The following is a 23,614-nucleotide window of genomic DNA, read 5'->3' as shown; positions in this document are numbered from 1 at the left end:
CTGCGCCACGACGGGAACTCCAGAATGTTTATTTTCTAAATGGAATTAATAATGGTATTGGATAGGAGCACAGCAGGCTAATAGGAAGGCAAGTGATTATAAACAGGACTTGCATCCTTTATTCAAGCAGCCGCTAAAATCTTACTTCCTATGTCAAGCTTTTCTGGAATAAATAAAATAGCATAAATTCCCAGGACCCCATTCTGTCCTAATTATCACTTCATGTACTTTTTCAAATATAGTTCCATTATAATCAGGATTGTCTTTTGGCCCAGATGCCTTTGAAGAAGTATAGCCCAACAACAAATACGTGATTCAGATATGATTCTGCCTCTGTCTGAAGAAAACATTAAGTTGGAGAATATATTCTTTTTTTTATTTTTGGCTTCACCCTTAGGTTATGGAAGTTCCTGGGCCAGGGGTCAAATAGAGAGTATATTCTTAACACATAGGAAAAAATCTTTAAAAAACTTTTTATAATGGAAAACTTCAAACTTGTGCAGATTAGACAGAATAGTACAGTAAGCCCATCACCCAGTTTCACAACCATCTACTCTTGACCTATTCTGCTTTATCCCTACTCCTACCCTTCCCCCTTCTCCCATGTTATTCTAAAGCAAATTTTTCAAACATTATTCAGTTTTATCTGTAAATATTTCAGTTATCTATCTCTAAAAGAGAAGAGTTCACTGTTTTACAAAACATAGCAATTCTGTTATCACACTAGAAGATTAGAAGATTTGCCTCATAACATTTTTTACTAGTTCATTACTTTGTTCAGAATCAGATGCACATATTATGGTTGATGGTATGTTCTTAAGTATTTTTAATGTATGGATTCCCTCTCCATCTCTTCTTTTCCATTGATTTGTTTGATGAAGAGATGGCTAGGATGACCAGCCTGTCCCAGTTTGCCCATGACTCCCTGCATTAGTACCCAAAGTCCCATATGCTCAAAAGTCCTTCAGTCAAAGGACATTTGTCCTACAAAGTTTCACACAATGTGGATTTTTACTGATTGCATCCCTGTAGCAAACATGTTCCTCTGTCCTCTCTGTTTCTATAAATTGGTGGTCTAATGTCTTGGTCAAATACAGGTGCAATTTTTCTCTTTTGGGGGCCAAGTTTGCCTTATTGGTTATAATATTATACACTTCCATTGGGAAGTACGTAATGTCTGGTTTTCTCTCTTTTTGTGACAGCAGTTGTTGATAAACAATGTCTAGATTAACAAAACATCTTAAAAATACTTTGCCAGCTCTTATGTCTTGCTGGTTGTTTTTGTAGGTGATTCTGGTTATGTGTGCACTGATCAACCCAGGCTGCCATAGCAAAATATCATAGACTGAATGGCTTAGACAACAGAAATTAATTTTTTCAGTTCTGGAGACTAGAATTCTGAGATCAAAATTTTGATGGGATTGTTTCTTGGTTGCTCTCCTTGGTGTGCAAATGGCTGTCTTCTTCCTAACCCTTCACATGGGCTTCCTTCCTATGGGTCTGTGTCCTCAATCTCCTCTTCTAAGGACACCAGTCATATTGGATTAGAGCCTGACTATATGACCGCATTTTATGTTAATTGCCTCTTTAAAGACTAAATATGGTTCTATTTTGAGGTACTGGGTAGTAAGACTAGAACATATAAATTTTGGGAGGACGCAATTCATCCACTAACACATACCAAACACTCCTGATTCCCCCCTGCCTTTCTAGTAGGAATCCACCCTATACCTATTGCTGTGGATTTCAGGGGAGGGGAATCTCATCCTGAGCGCCAGGAGGGTGAATTATGGTTCATCTAAGCATTTGGTGGTCCTGTTTTCCTTGCCAGGGAGTAGTTTAAGCATGGACATAATATGCAGTTCTGGCCACTGAGATGTGGGAGTCTGCTGGGAATCTTCTGAAAAGGATTTTCTTCACCGAGTAACAAGATCACACATGGTAAGAAATGGAGTTTCTTCTGCTGAAACATGAAGGGAGAAAGCTGAGCAGATGGATGGTCCTGGAAGAGGCTGTGGAATCTCAGTTAAGCACCCCTGCCTCCTTGCTTTGAGATTTCTATGTGTGATATCTTCCCTTTTTTAAAGGCACTGTTAGCTTGAATTTCTGTTACTGCTTTCAGAGGCATCCTAAGCATCATGTCCTGTAACCTCTCCCACACGTTCAACAACTCCAAACCCAGCTGTGCTCTGCTTCACTCCTCCTCTCTCCTTCAGACCTTTCCTTCCCTTCTAGGAGCTCTTCTTTATTCTAATCATGATGATTTTTTTCTCCCTTTCCACTCTAATTTTCCAACCTCTCCTAGAAACTCCTTCTCTCCTATTTCCCTCAAGCTGAAGGAAAAGGTTGTGAATAATAAACAATTAGTAATTTTTGCCTATCTTCATATATGCACTTTTCTCTTTTTCATTGCACCTAGTGGTTATGCTAATATCTTTGGGGGGGGGGGTTGGGATGCTCTTCAGAAAACAGAATTGGTAGTCCCTCTCTCTAGTTCTTGGAAGCATCCTTGGTATTGGATGAAAGGTGAATCTGCTTCCTGCCTGGGGTAAACAGGATCTCCTCTTCACCTTGGAGCTCAAGGCAAAGTTAAGTGCTTATCAAAGTTGAACTGCTTGTCCCATTGCAGCTTTTTGAAAAGAAGAGCTAGAAAGCAACTTCAGATCATCTTCCTAGGTGGATTTCACAGGAAAAGAGCCACACTCTCTTGTCGATATATCTTTATGTTGTTAAATTTGTATTTAATTGTTTATTGTTCATGTCTCTCTCAGGGTTGATGTCTATAACTGAGTGCATTAGAGGTAGGGTGACCGTATAATTTATCATCCAAATCAGGACACTTCTGCAAGTGCAAGGAAATGGGTTGACAAGCATAAGCCAGATCTCCCAGCAAACTGTGATGTGTAGTCACTTTCATTAGAGTGCTGTAAAGGCATTCACAACTTTTCTCTGTGGAAATGTATAAAGGGAGGCATCCCAAATATTTTAGGGACATAGTAATTAGGTACTAACAATTCCTCTGAAAAGTCCAAATGTTGAGAAAATTGCAGCTCTCAGGAATATCAGAGGGATGTTCAAAATGGAAAACAATTGAATAAAAGTATTCCTTGATTTTTAAAACCCTGGGAATAAATAAATGAATTTCTGAATCAAGGCACTTTTCAAACATTCACTTGCTTATGATGGAGCATCTGTGATGGGGCAACTGTCCTTCTGAGCCTGTTTTCACATTAGGGGAGATCTGTGAGCAGTGGAGAAGTGATTAAAGAGTGATTATAAGACATTTTATTTAAATTGTACTAAGGGCACAGGGGTATCTTTCTGTCCATGGCCTCAAACCACAGAAGCAGAGTGACAGTTTTTTTCTAGAAACCAAATGAAAAATAGATCCACATACCACTAGCAGAATGTGAAATGACAGACTGTGACTCTGACATTGTCACACAAATGCCAAAATACAACCAAAATTAAAACAGTCATAAAAAACATTGACATTGTGTTCTTGGATAACAAGGGAAAAAATAGTAAAAGAGCATTCTTTATGATGTTTTGAGACTTACTGATATTTTTCAGACTTCAGCCTGCCTAGTAAAACATGCACCTCAACTTTTCAGGTGACATCCCGCCCGTCTTTTTCTATGATTCCCTATGACAGTAGGTTAAAACAAATACATGGGTATCAACAGAAGAAACCAAACTGCTCAAAAGAGTGCCAGGAGAAAATAAAGCAAGATTATATACAGGTGAGACAAAGTATTTTGACAAGTGATTTTATGAGACACCAGATGAAGCAGGTTGATAGCCCATTAGGTATTCTGGCCTTTTGGACCTGTGCTTTAGAGAGAGGGAGGGGGGGCTGAAATCTGTATTACCCCTTTGGCCAATGTTAATTGCCTTAACTCATTGTCACACTTCTGGTGGGTGTTATGGGCCAGGACTCAGACCCAGATCTTCTGGCTCCAAACCTCAAGGTTGTTCCATTGGTGTGTCCTTGAACAGTGGCTGCTTACAGATCTGCCTCTGGTTGTTCTTGCCCTCAGGATCCTGGAACATGACCTCAGGCTGGTAGGAATGAGGCAGCCACCCCACCCCACACAACCTCCACCCCCAACACCCACCTTGTACGTGGAAGGATTGATTAATGGGGTCTCTTGGGTATTGCTTGCGATTTGCTGTGGGTCATGCCTGTGAACAAATGCAACCTTGCACTTGCCATAGTTTAAGATGCCAATTTTGGGTGATCAATATTCACATCAAAACAAAAGCACTACCTTGAAAATTTTATACCTAGATCAACAACAAGACTCTTTTTCTTCTTCCTTTTTTTTTTTTTTTTTGCCACAGTGCGCATGGCTTGACTTGGGATCTCAGTTTCCAGACCAGGGATTGAATCTGGGCTGCTGTGGTGAAAGCACAGAATCCTAACCACTAGGACAACCAAGAAGCTCCTGGGACTTTTCCTGATGTGCAAGTTCTAGAGTTTTTCCAGTTAAGGTTCAGAGCCCAGTTAAAGATCCAACCCTCTGGGAATGCCTACAGGCCCCAGTTGGTTCAAGGATCTTCTTTAGGGTTCAGGTCACTGTAATCAGAAGAAACCAGCATCAGGGTTTTTTCAGGGTCCCCAGAGTGACTCTGGGCTCTGTATTAGTCCATGGCTGTGTAGTAGCTTCCCTGTGAATACTTGTGGGATGAGATTTCCTACCCTTTCTACTTGGCTGTGCATCACATTTCCATGTAGAATAAGGGCTGAGCCCCAGAGCTTCGTAGTTATTCAGCAATTCTACTTTCAGCACTGATTGTTGCTTCTGCCTTTGACCTGGGCTTTCCCAGAGTAAATACCGGGACTCATGCCAAGACTATATTTTTTTGTCACGCCGGAGCTGGTTAATACCAGATCATGGACTACTCACCTAGGTGTTGGATATGGGTATTGATTACCTGCAATGTGGGCATCGTGCAGCTTGCTAATACATGCTTGCCTGCCTGCTTGGATGTAGGCCTATCACTCTACACGCATACACAGGCTGTCTATCGCAGGCACTGAAGAACTTGTTTAAAGAGAAAATTTGCGTCTAATCCATCTTTTCAAATTTATCAGAAGAATTAGCTTTAGAATCATTCATTTTGTGATGAGCAACACAAATATATAAAGATATATGAGATAACTGTTCAGTTGCATATAATTAATTAATTAATTTAAACCTCAAAGAATAAGCTTCAGTGTGAGCAAAGAGAAATCTAAAGTATTAACTGCCAAATCATACACGTATACTGACAAAGTGAACAACCCACTCTTATTCTTCAAACTTGTAAATGGTGATTCATTCCTGTTTCTTCTCAGGGAGTATATTATAATCATATTTATCCTGGAACTTTGGTTTAATAAGTAAATAACTTGTACAAAATGGGGATTATTGTTCAAATAGCAGTTACTTAGTTACAAATCTTACTGCTGTCTTTAGATCCCTGCTTAGAAGCAGTCTGGAAGAAAAGTAACACTATGCACTGTGATTTCTGTGCTGAGAATTGTGAGATTGGGGAGAGGGGAGCTTTATAAAATTCTAAACAGAGTTTATTCAACTACAAAATTAATTCTCCCTCCCCACACCCCCATATTCACCCACACACAACCTCCTAAAGTAATTTAATTGAGATTAAGTGTAAAAGAAACCCAAGAAAATGTCAAGCATACAAATGTGAAAAGAAAGAGAAAGAAAGCCATAGAAGCTGCCTTGCAGGAATTAGGAGCTGAAACAAGAGGCTTGTCCTTGTATAGATGAGTTTCAGGTTCATCCCTCTAGGCTTTGCAATGCTGATGTAGTCTTTAAAATACAGTTTTAAGATAAGGTTATTTAAAGTTGGTAGTCTTTGTTTCTCAAGGTTAATGAGTTACCAAATATTCACTTAGTTGTTTTTTGGGTTTTTCTTTTTTGTTTTTGCTTTTTTTAGTGTTGCACTCCTGGCACATGGAGGTTCCCAGGCTAGGGGATGAATCAGAGCTACAGTTGCCTGCCTACACCACAGCCACAGCAACGCCAGACTCGAGCCACGTCTTTGACCTACACCACAGCTCACAGCAATGCCGGATCCTTAACCCACTGAGCAAAGCCAGGGATTGACGCTGCAACCTCATGGTTCCTAGTCAGGTTTGTTAACCACTGCACCACAATGGGAAATCCTAGTTGTTGGTTTTTTTTAATTTTATTGGAATATAGTTGATTTACAATGTTGTGTTAGTTTCAGGTGTACAGCAAAGTGAATCAGTTATACATATACATCTGTCTGGGTTTTTTTCAGATTCTTTTCCCATATAGGTTATTACAGAACACTGAGTAGATTTTCCTGTGCCATGTAGTATATATAGAATGTCCTTGTTAGTTATCTATTTTATATATAATAGTGTGTGTATGTTAATCCCAGGCTCCTAATTTACCCCTCCCCTACCCCATATTTACCCTTTGGTAACCATAAGTTTGATTTTGAAATCTGTGAGTCTATTTGTTTTGTAAATAAGTTCATTTGCATCATTTAAAAAATTAAATTCCACATATAATGAGTGACCCTGTCTGACTTACTTCAGTTAATATGGTATTCTCTTAAGTTCACCCATGTTGCTACAAACAGCATTATTTCATTCTTTTTATGGCTAAAATTCTCTTGTATATATGTACCACATCTTCTTTATCCATTCCTCTGTCAATGGACATTTAGGTTGCGTCTGTGTCTTGGCTGTTATAAATAGTGCTGCAATGAACACTATTCATTTAGTTTTGATCTTACTGACCTCTCATCAGTGTTCCAGCACATTTTACCCAGTAAATCAAGATTCTCAGTGATCTAAAGAATGTTCTCTCCAGATATGGTCTCCAAACCCCAGAGAATGTGCACCCTTCTTAGAGGGTGAGGAAGAAAAACAGGGTTTGAAGCTGAGACCTTGTAGGCAGGCACTCACTGCTCTTGGGGAGAGGAGGGAGAGAGTAGGTGGCCTTAAGTGCCCAGGTGCAGGCTGGTGGAACCTATAGAAAGCGGTTGGGTAACCTTTGTCCTCACTCTCCCCATCTCCAACACTCAGGTTTCCCTGAAAACTCTAGTACGTCTCATAAACGAAAAAAGATTTCTTTTTGCTGTAGGCTTCTTTTTTCCCTCTTCATCCCTCCACATTGACCTAAAGGAACACAACTTTTTTTGAGAAAGATAAAATTGAAAAACATGCATTTAACATTGTTTCTAGACTATTCTGTTATTTTGCATAAAGTCAGTTCTTCAGTTTCAGCAGAATCAGAACTTACACAGGAACTGGAGATATTGAACCTACATTATAATTTTCTACAAAATTTTCTAATTTTGTTCTTAGAATCATGGAAATAAAATCTTCACATCTGTCAAGTGATTGTCATGTAGCTTTGTAGGTATTCATTAGATGAGGTTTATTAAATGACATTCTCTCTATCTTATGTTCTTTTAAAAATTAATCAGTTTTTTTTTTTTTTTTTTTTTTTTTTTGTCTTTTTTTTTGCTATTTCTTGGGCCGCTCCTTCGGCATATGGAGGTTCCCAGGCTAGGGGTCGAATCGGAGCTGGAGCCACTGACCTACGCCAGGGCCACAGCAACGCGGGACCCGAGCCGCGTCTGCAACCTACATCACAGCTCACGGCAACGCCGGATCGTTAACCCACTGAGCAAGGGCAGGGACCGAACCCGCAACCTCATGGTTCCTAGTCGGATTCGTTAACCACTGCGCCACGACGGGAACTCCTAAAAATTAATCAGTTTTATATTTTTGGAGCAGTTTAATGTTCACAGCAAAATTCGGTGGAAAGTAAAAGGAGTTCCCATATATTCGCTGGCCCCACACGTGCATTATCTTAGCATCCCACACCACAGAGGTACATTTGTTATAGTCGGTGACCCAACATTGACATGTTATTATCACCCAGAGTCTGTAGTTTGAGGGTTCCCGCTTGGTGTATATTCTGTGGGTTTTGACACATGTATAATGCATGTGTTCACCACCATAGTATCACACACAATAGTTTCACTGCCCTAAAAATTCTGAGTGCTCTGCCTATTCATCTTTCCTTTCTCTCAACTCCCAATCTTTTCACTGTCTTAATAGTTTTGCCTTTTCCAGATTGTCATATAGTTAGACTGGTAGGATATGTTGCCCTTTCAGCTTGACTTCTTTCACTTACTAATGTGCATTGATAGCTCATTTCCTTTTGTTACTGAATAACATCCCATTATCTGGATGTACCGCAGTTTATTTATCCATTCACCAATTTAAGGATATCTTGGTTGCTTCCAAGTTTTGGCAGTTATGAATAAGCTGCTATAAATATCTGTGTGCAGATTTTCATGTGGACATAAGTTTTTGGTTTATTTGGGTAAATATCAAGGAGTGTGATTGCTGGATCCTATGCTAAAAGTTCTTATACTTGTTTAAATAGAATCCACTGTAAAAAAAATATATATATAGTGAACTTGGTATTGAAGCATTTTTATTTTTATTTATTTTTTTTGGTATTGTAGCATTTTAAATCATAACATAACTCCAGAGCTTTGAGATAGTCCTTTACTTTAAGAAAGCAGTTATTATTGGTATTTCTCTTTCAGAGACAGAGAAACAAATGCAAAGATTGAGATACTGAAAGAGTTATTTTATAGTCCCATTTTACCAATAATATGATTTATTTTCAACAGAGGACTTATTAGAATATGTAAAATGTGTTTTTTAAGAACTCCTCTTAGCCGTGTGACTTGGTGCTTTTATTCCCAGCCCCCATAGAGCAGTTTCATCTTGGACAGCATGAGCCCATAATCTGGTACCCTGGAGGATGAGGGGTTATTCCCATCTATAATCTCAACAGCTCAGAGGCACATTTTCTTTCTTTTATTTTTTTATTACTCAAATGAATTTATTACATCGGTAGTTGTATAATGATCATAACAATCTGATTTCACAGGATTTCCATCCCACAGCCCAAGCACATCTCCCCACCCCTCAAACTGTCTCCTCCAGAGATCATAGGTTCTTCAATGTCTGTGAGTCAACATCTGTTCTGCAAAGAAATTCCGTCTGTCCTTTTTTCAGATTCCACATGTCAGTGAAAGCATTTGATGTTGGTGTCTCATTGTATGGCTGACTTCACTTAGCATGATAGTTTCTAGGTCCATTCATGTTGCTAAAAATGCTGGTATTTCGTTCTTCTTAATGGCTGAGTAATATTTCATTGTGTATATGTACCACATCTTCTTGATCCACTCCTCTGTCAATAGACATTTAGGTTGTTTTCATGTCTTGGCTATTGCAAATAGTGCTGCCATGAACATTGAAGTACATGTGTCTTTGTGAGTCGTGGTTTTCTCTGGGTAGATGCCCAGGGGTGGGATTGCTGCATCAAATGGTAGTTCTATTTTGAGTTTTCTGAGGAATCTCCCTACTGCTTTCCACAGGGGTTGCACCAATTTACAATCCCACCAACAGTGTACTAGGGTTCCTTTTTCTCCACACCCTCTACAGCACTTATTGTTTGTAGACTTTTGGATGATGGCCATTCTGGCCAGTGTAAGGTGGTACCTCCTAGGGGTTTTGATTTGCATTTCTCTAATAATGAGTGACGCTGAACATCTTTTCATGTGTTTGTCGGCCATCTGTATGTCTTCTTTGGAGAACTGTCTGTTTAGATCTTCTGCCCATTTTTTGATGGGGTTGTTTGTTTTTTTTGTTGTTGAGCTTCAGAAGGTGTTTATAAATTTTGGAGATTAATCCCTTGTCAGTCGATTCATTTGCGAAGATTTTCTCCCATTCTGTGGGTTGTCTTTTCGTGTTGTTTAGGGTTTCCTTTGCTGTGCAGACACTTTGAAGTTTGAGTAGGTCCCATTTGTTTATTTTTCTTTTTATTGTCAATACTCTGTTAGGTGGATCTGAGAAGATGTTGCTGTCGTTTATGTCAGAGAGGGTTTGGCCTCTGTTTTCCTCTAAGAGTTTTATAGTGTCTGGTCTTACATCTAGGTCTTTAATCCATTTTGAGTTTATTTTTGTGTATGTTGTGAGGGAGTGTTCTAATTTCATTCTTTTCCATATGGCTGTCCAGTTTTCCCAGCACCACTTATTGAACAAGCTGTCCTTTCTCCATTATATATCCTTGCCTCAGAGGCACATTTTCATCCTCTTTACATTTCCACAGAACAAAGGCAGTGCTGGAGATTGGTATTTAAGAAATAATTGAATTTGACTTAAGTACCTGAGTGACAGGTTATAAATTAAGGCAAAATTTTCTAAAATGATTATAAATACCCAGAAAGAGAAAACATTTCAAATGCATGACTAGCCTGAAAAGTTCCATTAACTATCATGACAGTCCTTGGTAAAGATAATAATTAAAAAGAAGGGAGATGCTGTTGGCTTCATATTTGACAGGTGTGGGTCAGGGTCAGTTGTATGAGGGCCAGCAGGACATGAAGGTGGAGTATAGGTAAGGGCCAGACTGTGAAGGGCTGGGAGGACCCTGAACTGGTGGCAGTGGGGGGCTGACGAGGACTTATAAGCAGTAGAATATGTGACCAGGTCTAGAGAGTCAATGGTGACAGAGAGGAAGGGAAACTGCAGTGGAGGGACACTGAAGGCAGGAAGGTCCCTGAGGAGATTTTTCTGATGGTTCAGGTCAAAGTGGATCAGGACTTGCAGACGTGGATGAAAAAATTACCTTCATGTCTTCCTAGTGGGCAAGGTTTCTAAGTACATAGCGTCAAAAATATGTGATTACATTTAAGACTGAGCGGAGGTTAAAAAAAAAAAAACTCTAGAAAAGAAAAACAGGTAAATGATGAGCAATATATTATCCCTTCAACATTATAGACTTAAATAAAGTCAATAAATAGTTACAAAATCCTTTGACATTATCAACTCCCATTGGAACATTTCTGAGAGCAAAGTTATTCTTCAAACCTCTCACATCTCAAAAGCTAGAACTGCTCTATCTCCTATTTTGTAGTTTCCATACTTTACAACCTAGAATTGTTCACTTTCAGCATCTTAATTTTCTGCTTGCTTATTGGGGTTGTACCCATTAAATTATAATGCAAACACTGTGGAGATATTGTCTTATACATCGGTGAATCAAAATGTTGCTCTTAGTGAAACCTTAAATTGATTCTCTTAGACCTATGAATTACTTCTTAGGCAGTAAGAGGGTTTCTAACAATAAAATGTGAAACTAATATTTTCCTTCAGTTTTTTTCCCTAAAATATCATGAAATCAATAAGGAAAGAATGTTTGAATTCCTTTATAATTTTAAAAAAATATTTAGTAGAAATATAGGTGATAAATCGAGCAGTATTTTTTCCTCTAGAAAATGAAAAAGACATTTCCGAAGTTAGCTGGAGGCTATTCATTAAGAATAGCTTCATACAATATGCAGGCAAGATAAAATTAGTGCTGAGTCTAACATATAATTTGCACAAATGATGCTTCCAGTGATAGTTTGTTTATTTTGGTTTCTATTATCTTCATTAACTTTGTAAATTAATATAGATACAGAAAGATTTTTTGCTGCTCCCCTTTTCTTTTTCAAAGCAAGAAAAGTGAGTATAATCTGAAAGTTGGTCCTTTGTCTGCTCCAGCCTACCTCCGCCTGCTAAGCTTCCTGGTTGCTGTTTGAGCATGAGAAGACTAGCTACATGCTGTCTTGGTAAAGGGTTGTATCTAAAGGAAAGCTTGACAGCAAATAGAATGTGAAGAAACATAAATGCCATAAAGACACTATATGGGTGTATGTGTGCTTATATCAATTCAAGAGTTATCTCTTGAGAAAATTTTATGTCAAATATTGTGCCCTGTTTCAGAGATACAAGAAATTGATCAAAACATTGACTCTGGCATCAAAGAGTTCACCCTCCATCTGCGGATTTGACATTGGATCTTATGCATTCCTTGAGCTGACAGCCTTGTCTAACTCTCATGGTCAATGGATAGCGTTAGAGCAAACATGAAATCAATCTTACTTGCTAGAGTAGGATTGTCAGATATTTGTAAGAAAAGTCTCTTCCCTTTAAGACCAAAACAAATAGCATTATTGCTTTTAGCTCAGCCAGAAACCTGCTTGGTAGTCAGCATTTCTGCAGTGTTAGCTTGAGCCAGACTCTGATTTGATCATGGGCACAGATGCTGTAATTTATAGATTTAAGTCCAAAATGCAATTTGGGTTCATTCATGATCATATTGCAGTTGATTTTAGTAAGTGAAGACAAGAATTTAAAGCAGTGGCCCATATTCTGAACTTTTAAAGGAAAAGAAAATGGGGAAAATATTTTTTCTTTTAAGCAAACAAAAGTTATGTCCTATTTGGTCACATGTTAAATAATAAATCTCACTTTAGGGTTGAGTAGATCTCTGTTATTCCTTGTTTTGGTTATGTATTTAGGTGTGAATTTTTCTATACATTATTTTAGATATTATTTTATAAGCTATGTTGTTTATTAAATCCTTCTTATTTAATTAAAAATATATTGCTTGAACAGTCTCTCTGTGCTAGGTATTTTGCTGGATGTTCAGAATCATAAACCTGATGCTGTCAAGAACCCAAGCATATCTTCAGGGATAGATTTCAAATTTATGAAATATGAGAATACTGTCTGACAGGAAAGTTAATGATAGTTTTCCCCAGTAATTTTGTAAAATACCTGTGTACGCTTATTTTGGGCAGTTAGCATCTTGGTATTTGGGCCTTGATTCTTCTCTAGAGGGCTACTCTTATCATCCATTCTCAGTCCTTATTTCCACCTCAAGCTTAATAACAAGCATATGTTAATCCTCAGTTCTGTCCTGTCAGAGGATTGGTTTTCTTTGTCTTCAAGGACTGGCTCAGCAATGATCATGTAATCCAGTAAGGGCCCCAGTGAAGGCCAAGCCCAACATTCTTGTGTAAACAGTCAGGGAGAAGCAGCTCTTCCTACCCTGCTGAAATTTTACTTTGAATGATGATTTAGAGCCACTGCGGTGCTTGAAAATAAAACCCACATAAAGGAGAGCTGTAATTAGAGGTGAGGAGAGACAGCATTTTATAACCTTATTCAAGATCTGATCCAGTACCTGCTGGAGCTATTTCTACTCCTGTACATTTTATTATGTGGACACATAAATTTCTTCTTTTTTATGCTAATGCCAGATCTCGTTGGCATTGCTAGTAACAGAAAGAATATTGAAAATATTCTGTGGAAACATTTTGAAGTCCTACTTTGGGACTAGGCCTTGTGCCAGGTATCAGGAGGACAAAAAGATAAGTAAGCCATTGTCTCTGTCCTCCAGCAATTTACAATCTATCCGGGATTACAGAGATTGATAAAAATTAACTACAATATAAAAGTGCTACATTTTAGGGAGTTCCCTTCATGGCTTAGGGGTTGACAAACCCGACTAGGATCCATGAGGATGCGGGTTTGATTCCTAGCCTCACTCAGTGGGTTAGGGATCTGGCATTGCCATGAGCCGTGGTGTAGGTCGCAGATGCAGCTTGGATCCCGTGTTGCTGTGGCTGTGGCGTAGGCTGGCAGCTGTAGCTCTGATTCAAACTCTAGCCTGGGAACTTCCATGTACCACGGGAGCATCTTTAAAAACTCTATAGTATTTATTTCTGTGGTCATTGTTCTACTCAAATTTCCTCTTTTTTTTTTTTTGTCTTTTATCTTTTTAGGGCCACTTCCACAGCATATGGAGGTTCTCAGGCTAGGGGTCAAATCGGAGCTGAAGCCACTGGCCTATGCCACAGCAACACAGGATTCGAGCTGCACCTACACCACAGCCCATGGCAACGCCAGATCCTTAACCCACTAAGCAAAGCCAGGGATCGAATTCTCATCCTCACGGATGCCAGTTGGGTTTGTTAAACACAGCCACAACGGGAACTCCTAAATTTTCTCATTCTTGATTTAATTTTGTCCATTTGTATTTTCCTTAAAATTCACAAGTTTCTATCAGACTTTCAAATATATGAGCTTAGTTTGGGTGTAGAAGTCTTTGTTATTTAATTTTTTTTTCAGCAGCTGTGATTGTGTTTTTTTTTTATCACTTTTGTTTTAGCATATATGTAGGGTTTTCCCCCTGATTAAACTAGCTGGTGATTTATATGTTTTATTGATTTTTTTCCTCCAAGAACCATTTCTGGAATAATTTGTCAGTTTTGCTGGTTGTTTTCCCAATTATTATTTTCAGCTTTTATTTTTATTCATTCTTTCCTTCTGTTTTTTTTTTGGGGGGGGGTTGTATTTTGGGGCTTATTCATATGCAGTTTAGCCCTGAAAATAAATAGTTGAAATATGAAGAGAAACAGTGCTTAAGGGAAGCAATGAGACTGTATTGCTAGCAGCCTGAACCTGGCTGAAAGTGGGAAGTGAGGATGGGGCAGCAACGCATTTGGTTTTGAAGACGGTTTCCTAGCTAAACTCTTCTGAGACGCAAAATGAGAGACTTTGGCTAAACTACTAATGAACCACATAGAAAGCTTCCCCTCCCTCCTTTGGATTGGTAAGCCATTCTGGTAATAAACGATTAGCCCTTCCAAAGTTCTGTTTGTTTTTAGGTCAATCTTTGAGCGCTGTCTGTGTTTAAGGTAGCTCACTAAAACATCCTGAATTTACTAGATATCAGTTCTGTGTTTTAGTTGCATAGATACAACTTACGGATTTGATCAAGGCTTTTACATTTATAATATTCATTTTAGGATCCTATTACATTAATTAAATATTAATGCTCTAAGCATATTTTCATAGCCTTCTCTGTTTCTTCTCCACTGGAGAATATTGCTGGAAATTAAAAAATAGTGTGGTTTATTATCTATGTCTTTGGTGTTGCATTTTGATGATAAATTATTTTTGGAAAATGAAAAAAAGATAGATAAGTAGAAGAATCCCCCCTGGGTTTCATGCATTTCTCTGAATAGCAATTTTATATTTCCTCACTATTTTCCTTGAGATTATTACACATCTTCCATAAGCATCTGTAAAATACCTAGCCATAGTCTTAAATATTGGATACTTTCTGATGAGCTTCTAATGAGATTTTTTTAAAACTACTGTATGTGGTATAAAAATGCTCACACAAAAGTAGCTTGGAAAAAACCTACTTTTTAAATATGTGTAAGGCAGTTATATTATTTCTTACATTCTTTACTTATGACAACAGGACACATTGGGATGAACAGTCAGTGTGTTTAAATTCATGACTTTTCTGGATGGGAAACCTGAGATTGTTCAGTTCTTGACACATTATGAGGATGAGAGGGTCTGGGCTACTGTGAAAAAAAATCCAGAGATGGTGAGAGATGGCACTGCTGAGCCAGGGAAGCTCAATAGTGTGGAGATGGAAGCCTCAAAAATTGCTTAATTACTATGATGTGCTTATGCCTATATTGGACAGCAATCAAAGAGGGCTTCAAGGGTTTGGAACTGGGTGATTAAATCATTAATGGTTCTTTTGGCACATTTTGAAGGAGGAAGCTCTTTTTTCAGAAGGAGAAGGGGATTGGAATTACAAACTTGGTTTTGGAATGCTGAGTTTAAGGCAATTTACAGACCTCCGAGTTGAAATGTCCAGGAGGCAAATGGTGATGTGGAGGTGGAGCACAGAGAAAAGGCCAGCACCAGAGAGCCATCTCTGAGGATCGTCCCAGAGGTTGTCACTGAAGACACAGATAAGAGAAAGAGACTGACACCTGTCTAGTTAACAGGGTTGAATTCAGAGTTGAGGTCAATCTAGGACTTGATATGTTAATATTTAGGTCATTCAGATTATTCTGTATGACAATGTAATAGTCAATACACATCATTATACCCTTGTCAGAACACACAGAATATGCAACTCAAGGATTGAACTTCAATGAAAACAATGAATTTTAGTTAACAGTAATGTATCAATATTGGCTCACTAATTATAACAAATGTGCCACACTGTGTTGGTTAGAAGTTAATAATAGGGGAAATGGTGGATGTTGGGGGAGGGAAAGAGGTATATGGGAAATATCAGTATTTCCCTTAACTTTTTTGTAAAATGCAAACTGCTCTAAAAAATAAAGTCTATTGATTTAAAAAAATTTTTTAAAGGAATGAAGTACTGATACATGTTACAACCCGGATGAATCTTGTCAACAGTATTCTGAGTGAAAGCAGCCATCCAGACATAAAAGGCCAAATATTATGTGATTCTATTTATATGAAATATCCACTACTTTAAGAACCATGAGTTACAAAAAAGGCACTGGATAAATGAGATGGTGAAAGGAAGGATTGTGCTACTTATAGCAAGAAATCATGTGAATATGTTTCAAATGTAAAGAAAAACTTATGTATTTCTCATCGGAAAAGTCTAAGAGGAATTTTTCTGTTCATACGTTGATTGTGATATAATAGAATTTTTCTAGCTTCAGGGTGTTGATACTGTCACTAAATTGCTATGTTGTGTAGCTTCTTGCATTTATGCCTGTGCTTGATAAGTGGGAAGATCATGATGATATTAATAGCTAAGATTCAAGAATGCCTGGATCAAACTCTAGCCCAAACTGATTTCTTACAGAAGCTTTGAATTACAAAAACGAATAGAGCATCTGAGCAGGCTGAGATATGTAGGTCAATCTACTTGCAAAAATAACCTTGACAGAGTTATATAGGTAGATATTGCTATAAGATTTCTTCCCACAGTGAGAGAGAGTAGGCCAAGTTTACTGAGCCATGGTATCTATTCATCTTAGACAAAGCAATCCTAGATTGCAGGCCTATTGGACTCTATCACATAAGTGACAGTTTCTAATTATCAAGAAAAACTCAGGAGTTCCCATTGTGGCTCATTGGTAACGAACCTGACTAGTATCCACGAGGATGCGTGTTTGATCCCTGGCCTTGCTCGGTGGGTTAAGGATCCGGCGTTGCTGTGAGCTGCGGTGTAGATTGCAGATGCAGCTTGGATCCCACATTGCTATGGCTGCAGCATAGGCAGCAGACCCCTAGCCTGGGAACTTACATATGCCACAGCTGCAGCCCTAAAAAGCCAAAAAAAAAAAAAAAAAAAAAAAAGCATGACTTTCAAAAATGAATGATGGTTAATATTCTTAGAATATAAAGAGTACTTACTAAGCAATAAAAATAGATGAATATCAGTAAAAGATAAATGAAAGATAAATTGGACACATTGAAAAAAAACAACCAACAAATTATGAAAAGTGTTCAATAGCAGTAGTAATCCAGTAAATGTAAGTTAGTACAAAAGTGAGTACTGATTTGGTTTAATTTGTCATGTAGACAAAATTTTAAAGGATAACAATACTTAATGCTATATGAGTAGGGCATTACTGTTGGTGGGAGTATAAATTGGTACAGCTTTTTTGGAGGATGATTTGGCAGTAACTATTAAGCCTTTTTTTTTAATGTACATATTCTTCAACCTTAAATTTTTACTTCTAGGAATTTGTGCAACAGAAGTATTGCCCAGGTACACAAAGGTATATTTGCAAGAAAGTTCTCTGTGGTGTTATTTGTAATAGGGAAATTTAGAAACAATGTGAATGTCTCCTAATGGGTACATTCATCTCCTAGAATATTCAACAGAGATTAAAAAGAATTAAGATCTCTTTGGAACTGACATTAGTGATTTCCAAGCTATGTTGCCAAGTGAAAAAGAAAATGTAGAATATAAAGAGTCTGATCCCCTTTGTGTTTACCAGTATCCCTCAAACTAACTACTGTATGTATGCAATTCATAAAAAGACCCAGAAGATACTGAGTTATTTCCGTATTCACTGGGTTATATTGTAGCATACTCATTTATACTAACAGGGGTTGTTCCTTGGGGAGGGGAGTGGATAGCAGGACAGGAAATTAAGGGTGATCTGTACTTATTTTACGTATGCACTTCCCTTCTGTTGGATTTTTTAAAACAAAAACTAAAAATATGCTTACTATTAGGAGTTTTTAAAAAGTGTACACGTGTCAATTAATATTAGTAAATCATTCAGAGTATTTGTCTTGTACGAAGGAAATACCATGTAAATGTGTGTTAAATTAAATAAATTCAAATATTAGGCCTTTATGAAAATAATCATGGAATATGCAGAGAATTAACTGCAAGGATGTTAAACCTCAGGATTGTTAGTGTAAAGTTAGCAACAACCTTAAATGTATAGCAATGGATGATGGACTAATGATATTAATCTGGACAATGATATTAATCTAGACAACGAGTGGGATTTTTTATGGTAATTCTGTAGCTATATTGAGACATGTTTTACATATAACAAAGTGCATCCTCTTCAGAGGACAATTTGGTGATTTTTAGTAACTTTATGAGGGGTGCAACTTTCATCATAAGCCAGTTTTAGAACATATCCCCAGTAAGATCTCTTGTCCCATTTACAGTTAATCTCATTAACCACTACTAGCCTTGGCAACCACTAGTCTCCTTTCTTTGTATATTCATTTTCTTTTTCTGGACTATACAAAGTTGGTCATAATAAGTGATAGTTGGTTGTTAAAAGTGAAAAAAGGAGATAACAAAATATTACATATAGGATTATCCTATTCAAGTTTATGTGAAGAGAGAAAGAGAAAGAAAAAAACTTGAATAATAAATCTCCAAAATGTTAATAGTGGTTACTTTTTTTTTTTTTTTTTTTTTTTTTTTTTTGTCTTTTTGCCATTTCTTGGGCCACTCCTGCGGCATATGGAGGTTCCTGGGCTAGGGGTCGAATCGGAGCTGTAGCTGCCAGCCTACGCCAGAGCCACAGCAACGAAGGATCCGAGCCGCGTCTGCACAGCTCACGGCAACGCCGGAACCTTGACCCACTGAGCAAGGCCAGGGACCGAACCCGCAACCTCATGGTTCCTAGTCGGATTCATTAACCACTGCACAACGACGGGAACTCCCCAATAGTGGTTACTTTTGAGTGGTGGAGATATGAGTACCTTTTTTTTCTGTTGAAATTTTTTAACAATATAAATTATCTTAGAATGGACACATTTCCTGAAATAGGTTCTTTCAGGGTCTTCCCTTTGATGGGATATTTCCGAATAAAAGCGTGGGAATTTAGAATTGCCTCTGGACATGAGAGGGTTATTTCTGGGAGGGAAATAGGGTCCAATCGAGACAAGGTTATTGGTTGATGTGACTAGTACCTGCATGATGCAAGTACTCATCAGACCAGAGCCTCTAGAAAGTCCAAGAGAATAGTAGGTATTTAATGCTGTATGGCTACTTGAACTGAGCCTGCCTGTCTACCATGGATAAGTTGCCCTCTTGGGGATATTTTAGCCAACAGTAGCTTCAAAGAGAGAGGTGAGAATAGTGGAAGGGTGCTCATTCCGATTCCTCTGGAGGCCAACTAAGAGGGGAAAGTGGAGGGAGATTAAATGTTTCCTTCCTTATTTGCCCTCTTGCACTCTCTCATCTTTTGTGAATAAAATTCTCCCCTCACCCCATTCTCTTTAAGAGTGTTAATTCTTAAAGTGGACAGTTTCAGGAAATACATATATAATTGGATCATCTATTCCCTGCCAATTTTTCTAAAAAAACACCATTGGGACTTTATGCCCCTCTGTGTTTTTTGGAGACTTTTCTTCAAAGAGGGCACAGCTCTGAGAAAGAGAAAAAAAAAAGGCACACTTTAGCCAAGGGTGTATACTTTGGTGTGAGCTAATAATCAAGATTCATTTATTACTCTGATACTTTGTTTGTTTTAGGGCTACACTAGTGGCATATGGAAGTTTCCAGGCTAGCGGTCAAATGGGAACTGTAGCTGCTGGACTATACCACAATCACAGCGACGAGGCATCCAAGCCGAGTCTGCAACCTATACCACAGCCACGTCAATGCTGGATCCTTAACCCACTGAGTGAGGCCAGGGATTGAACCCGTGTCCTCATGGATCCTAGTTGGTTTCATTATTGCTGAGGTATCACTGGAACTCCTACTCTGATTCTTGAAATAAAAACCCGGCCTATTGTCTTTACTGAATTTGCATAGATACTAAATTCCAGAAAACCAAACTATACCTCTGGAAGCAAAAATTTCCTCTGGTGTCTCTAGAAAACTTCAAATTATTTTTTTTTTTACTATTTCAAATATTCTATTTCTGTAAGATGTAGAAAGTGTTTCATTATGTGAAAATAATATGACTGCTTCCTATTTTGATATCTCATTTTCCAAAATCACTCTACTTGAAGAATTTATTTAGCTTTTGAATAACAAACAATTAAAACACCCCCAGTTTCAAGTCAGTGGGGCTTGAATCAGTGCAGCTTTGCCTTATAGTTAATGTCTGAGGGCAGAAGTGACTTGAGAGGACAAATCTCAGGATTTGCCAGAGAAAGGAGGTGTTGCCTGATGGTGGGAAAACCCATCACCCATTAATTTGGCTGACAGCGGTGTGGCCCCTCCAGCCGTGCTGCCTTCAGGAGTGGGGGCCATAAAGGGGGTAGCCCCAGGCCCCTCACTGTGAACCTCCCGTGTGGACCTCCAGTCTTCTTTAATGATGTATAATTGGACCAGACCAGACCATGGGGCTTGAATAGCCTTTCTCTGTGGTCTGTGAGTTTAAAAGTGCTCAGTACCTACTGCCTTTCTTTAGGACATTGATGGACGGTCCCAGTGCTCAGATTTTATGCTTATTAGTGATACTTTTCATGAGTTTCCAGGGCTAAAGTGACTTTTTCACACTGTTTAATGATTTTCAGTTTAACTCTCTTTCTGAGTGGGATGTTGTAAAGATTAATTAGCCAATGTTCATAAAGTGCTTTCAAGCTGAAAAGTGCTGCACAAGGGTGTACAGACTCATTAGCTTCTTAGTCATTAAGGCTTTTTAGACCTTTTGGCATTCAGAAACTAGACGGTGAAGGCCAAATTAGTATCTTTTCTTGGAGGAGGGGAACTGCAGAAAGAGCAGGATAGAGCAGTATGTCTTTTTTTAAAAAAGACGTCTTTTGTACTGGAACTGAAAGATACAAAAATATTTTGTTTTTCATTATCTCCTATTTCCATACTGCTTTAGCTTCTTCTTACTCTCTTCTTTCAAAATGTGCTTCTCCTGCACATTTATTTAGAAAGTCATATTAGTCATATTAGTCATTCAGATTGTCACATGAGTATCCCTAATGAAACTGAGTTTAGCCCCAGAGTGTTGAATTGTTGTGCCAATGAATATTTCCTTTATAAGTAAATATTTCCTCTCAGTGTGCAAAGTGTCATGAAGGTATGGTATTATCCTAATCCACAGTAATCTTTGGTTTTATATATATCTAAAATTATTATATATCTTATATAATATATTAGAGTTCTATATGATTCAATTAAGCATTTCATTGAGGCTAGAAAAGTACAAATTGGCCACCAAAGACATAAAGAGTTTAAAAAAAAACAAAGAGAATTTACAAAGAATTAGGTTGAAGTCAACTTTTTAGCAGCATCGACTGCACGTGATAGAGAAATAGTATCTTCTAACTACTGAGAGAAAATAGTTGTCAAAGAATAGTATACCCAAATAAATTACCTTGTAAGATCATAAAATAGGAGTTACCACTGTGGCACAGTGGGTTAAAGATCCAGCATTGCCACAGCTTGGATTTGATCCCTGGCCTGGGAAGTTCCATATGCTGCAGGTGCAGCCAAAAAAGAAAAAAAAAAAAAAGATAATAAAAAAGACATTTTTATAAAAAATAAACAAAACTTTACCACCAATGCTAAAGAATATTCCCAAGTATTGTCTTCAAAAGGAAAGAAAATTACCACAGAAGGAAGGAAGGAGAAACTGGCAAAGTGAAGAGGAAAAAATTGGTAAACATGTGCGTAGTTCAAAATAAGCATTGCCTAATAATAGTAATAATAATAATAATAATGTACACTTTGCAGTAACAAAACAAGATAGTACCAGAAAGAAAGTAACATGTATACTACGAAAGTTGAGAGCTAAAGTATTCCAAGGTCCTTATCTTATTTGTAATGAGACTAATAATTTTAAATTTAGAGTTTATTAAGTAAGTATATAACATTTCTGTTTAATCTCTACAACAAAGGAATATAGTACAGGTGAAAAATCAATGGAATGAGAAAATAAAATCAGTAGCAACTGGCTCAGTGAAAAAGAGAGTAAAGAAATTTAACATTGACTTTAGTAATTGTTCATGGATCTCTTACCTTACAATTACAAATATTAAGTAACTATGTTGTGTTCATATATATATATATATACTACAAGACAAATGGGAAAAAAACAACAGTTTAAATGAAATGTGAACAGGTGCTTCTGGCTTGGGATAAAACATTTAGTAACAGCATCACACATATTTCACAGGGCATGTGTTCCAGGAGAGGAACCTCAAATGTAGGAAACCAAAATCTTTTATAATGGACAGTAAACCTGCCTGACCTCTATTGCAGAGAAAGAGATTACCTTAATTATAGTGCATATAAACATTTCTGCTCTTTACTATTTTGCAAGGCTGTTCACTATATAAACACCTTTGAAAGATAAGCCTGTGCCTTTGTTTGCAAGATGTGCAGAAATGTGAGGGACACATGGAGAATATCGCCTCATACCTTTGATAAGTTTGTAAAGCCTCAATTTTCTCATCCGAAAAATGGAATGAATGATATAGGATATGCAGTTGTGAGGATCAAATGATATATTACCTATAAAATGCTTAACATCATATCCAAGGACTTTGTCAATATAAATTACTATTATAAAAATGATTATTTCTTGAAGAAGACGTGAGCAAATTTATTGCACTGTTTTCTTTAGCAAATAGGATTTTGAAGCTCACTGATGTTTCTAATTATTAGAATCACCAAATACTAGAACTGAAAAGGACCAGAAAGATTAGCCACTAAACCAGGCATTTTACAGACAAGGAAATGGGTTTCGAGAGGTTAAGTGACCTGACTTTCACACAGAACAGTCACATAATGGACAATGGTCATCTGATTTAAATTTCAGATTCTTTTTAATGAATTTTTATTTATTTATTTATTTATTTTGCTTTTCAGGGCAGCACCTGCAGCATATGGAAGTTCCCAAACTAGGGGTTGAATAGGAGCTGCAGCTACTGGCCTATGCCACCGCCACAGCAACATGGGATCCAAGTCATGTCTGTGACCTACCCCACAGCTCATGGCAACACCAGATCCTTAATCCACTGAACGAGGCCAGGGATTGAACCCGAATCCTTTTGGATACTAGTTTGGTTCATAACCCACTGAGCCACACAGGAACTCCCAGACTCTCTTTAATTATACACACTGCTTGGAGCTCCATAAATATAATTTTTACAAACGAATGAAAGCAAGCCTATGATATATTAGAAAACATTTCACATGTTCATTTGATCATTCTTTTTTTCCTACTCCCTTGAACTATAAACCACCTTTTACTTGGACCCAGAAGGCAAATAAATATAGTAAGGAAGGAAGGAAAGAAAGGAGGGAGGGAGGGAGGGAAGGGTGGAAGAAAGGGAAGGAGTGAGAGAAGAAGAGAGGAAGAAGGAAGTGGAAAGTTAAGTTAAATAACCTATATCTTCTCCCCTCCACCTCCATCATAGTCACTATCTCCATGATAGAAAAATACAAAAGCAAAAGCAAAT

The 23,614-nt window shown here is 37.8% G+C and overlaps 1 protein-coding gene across 7 annotated transcripts in view; it reads left to right on the top strand.

The window, feature by feature from the left end:
* Window positions 1–23,614, top strand: part of PDE11A (phosphodiesterase 11A) — a 427,800-nt gene that overhangs the window by 144,436 nt on the left and 259,750 nt on the right. For 2 of the 7 annotated variants that reach the window (XM_084999948.1, XM_084999949.1), the window contains one exon: window positions 3,615–3,743. The exons of the other annotated variants lie outside the window; for them this stretch is intronic. In XM_084999948.1, coding sequence (XP_084856074.1) covers window positions 3,615–3,743 — 129 coding nt within the window. The remainder of the gene's footprint in view (window positions 1–3,614; window positions 3,744–23,614) is intronic. 7 annotated transcript variants of the gene reach the window in all.

This window comes from Sus scrofa, chromosome 15, assembly GCF_054392235.1.
Source record: "Sus scrofa isolate SSC_HxYL_T2T_F1_AM1 chromosome 15, Sscrofa_HxYL_maternal_Yorkshire_Landrace_v2.0, whole genome shotgun sequence".
Taxonomy (NCBI): domain Eukaryota; kingdom Metazoa; phylum Chordata; class Mammalia; order Artiodactyla; family Suidae; genus Sus; species Sus scrofa.
The sequence above is the reverse complement of the archived record's forward strand: the minus strand, read 5'-3'. Positions and strand labels throughout refer to the sequence as shown.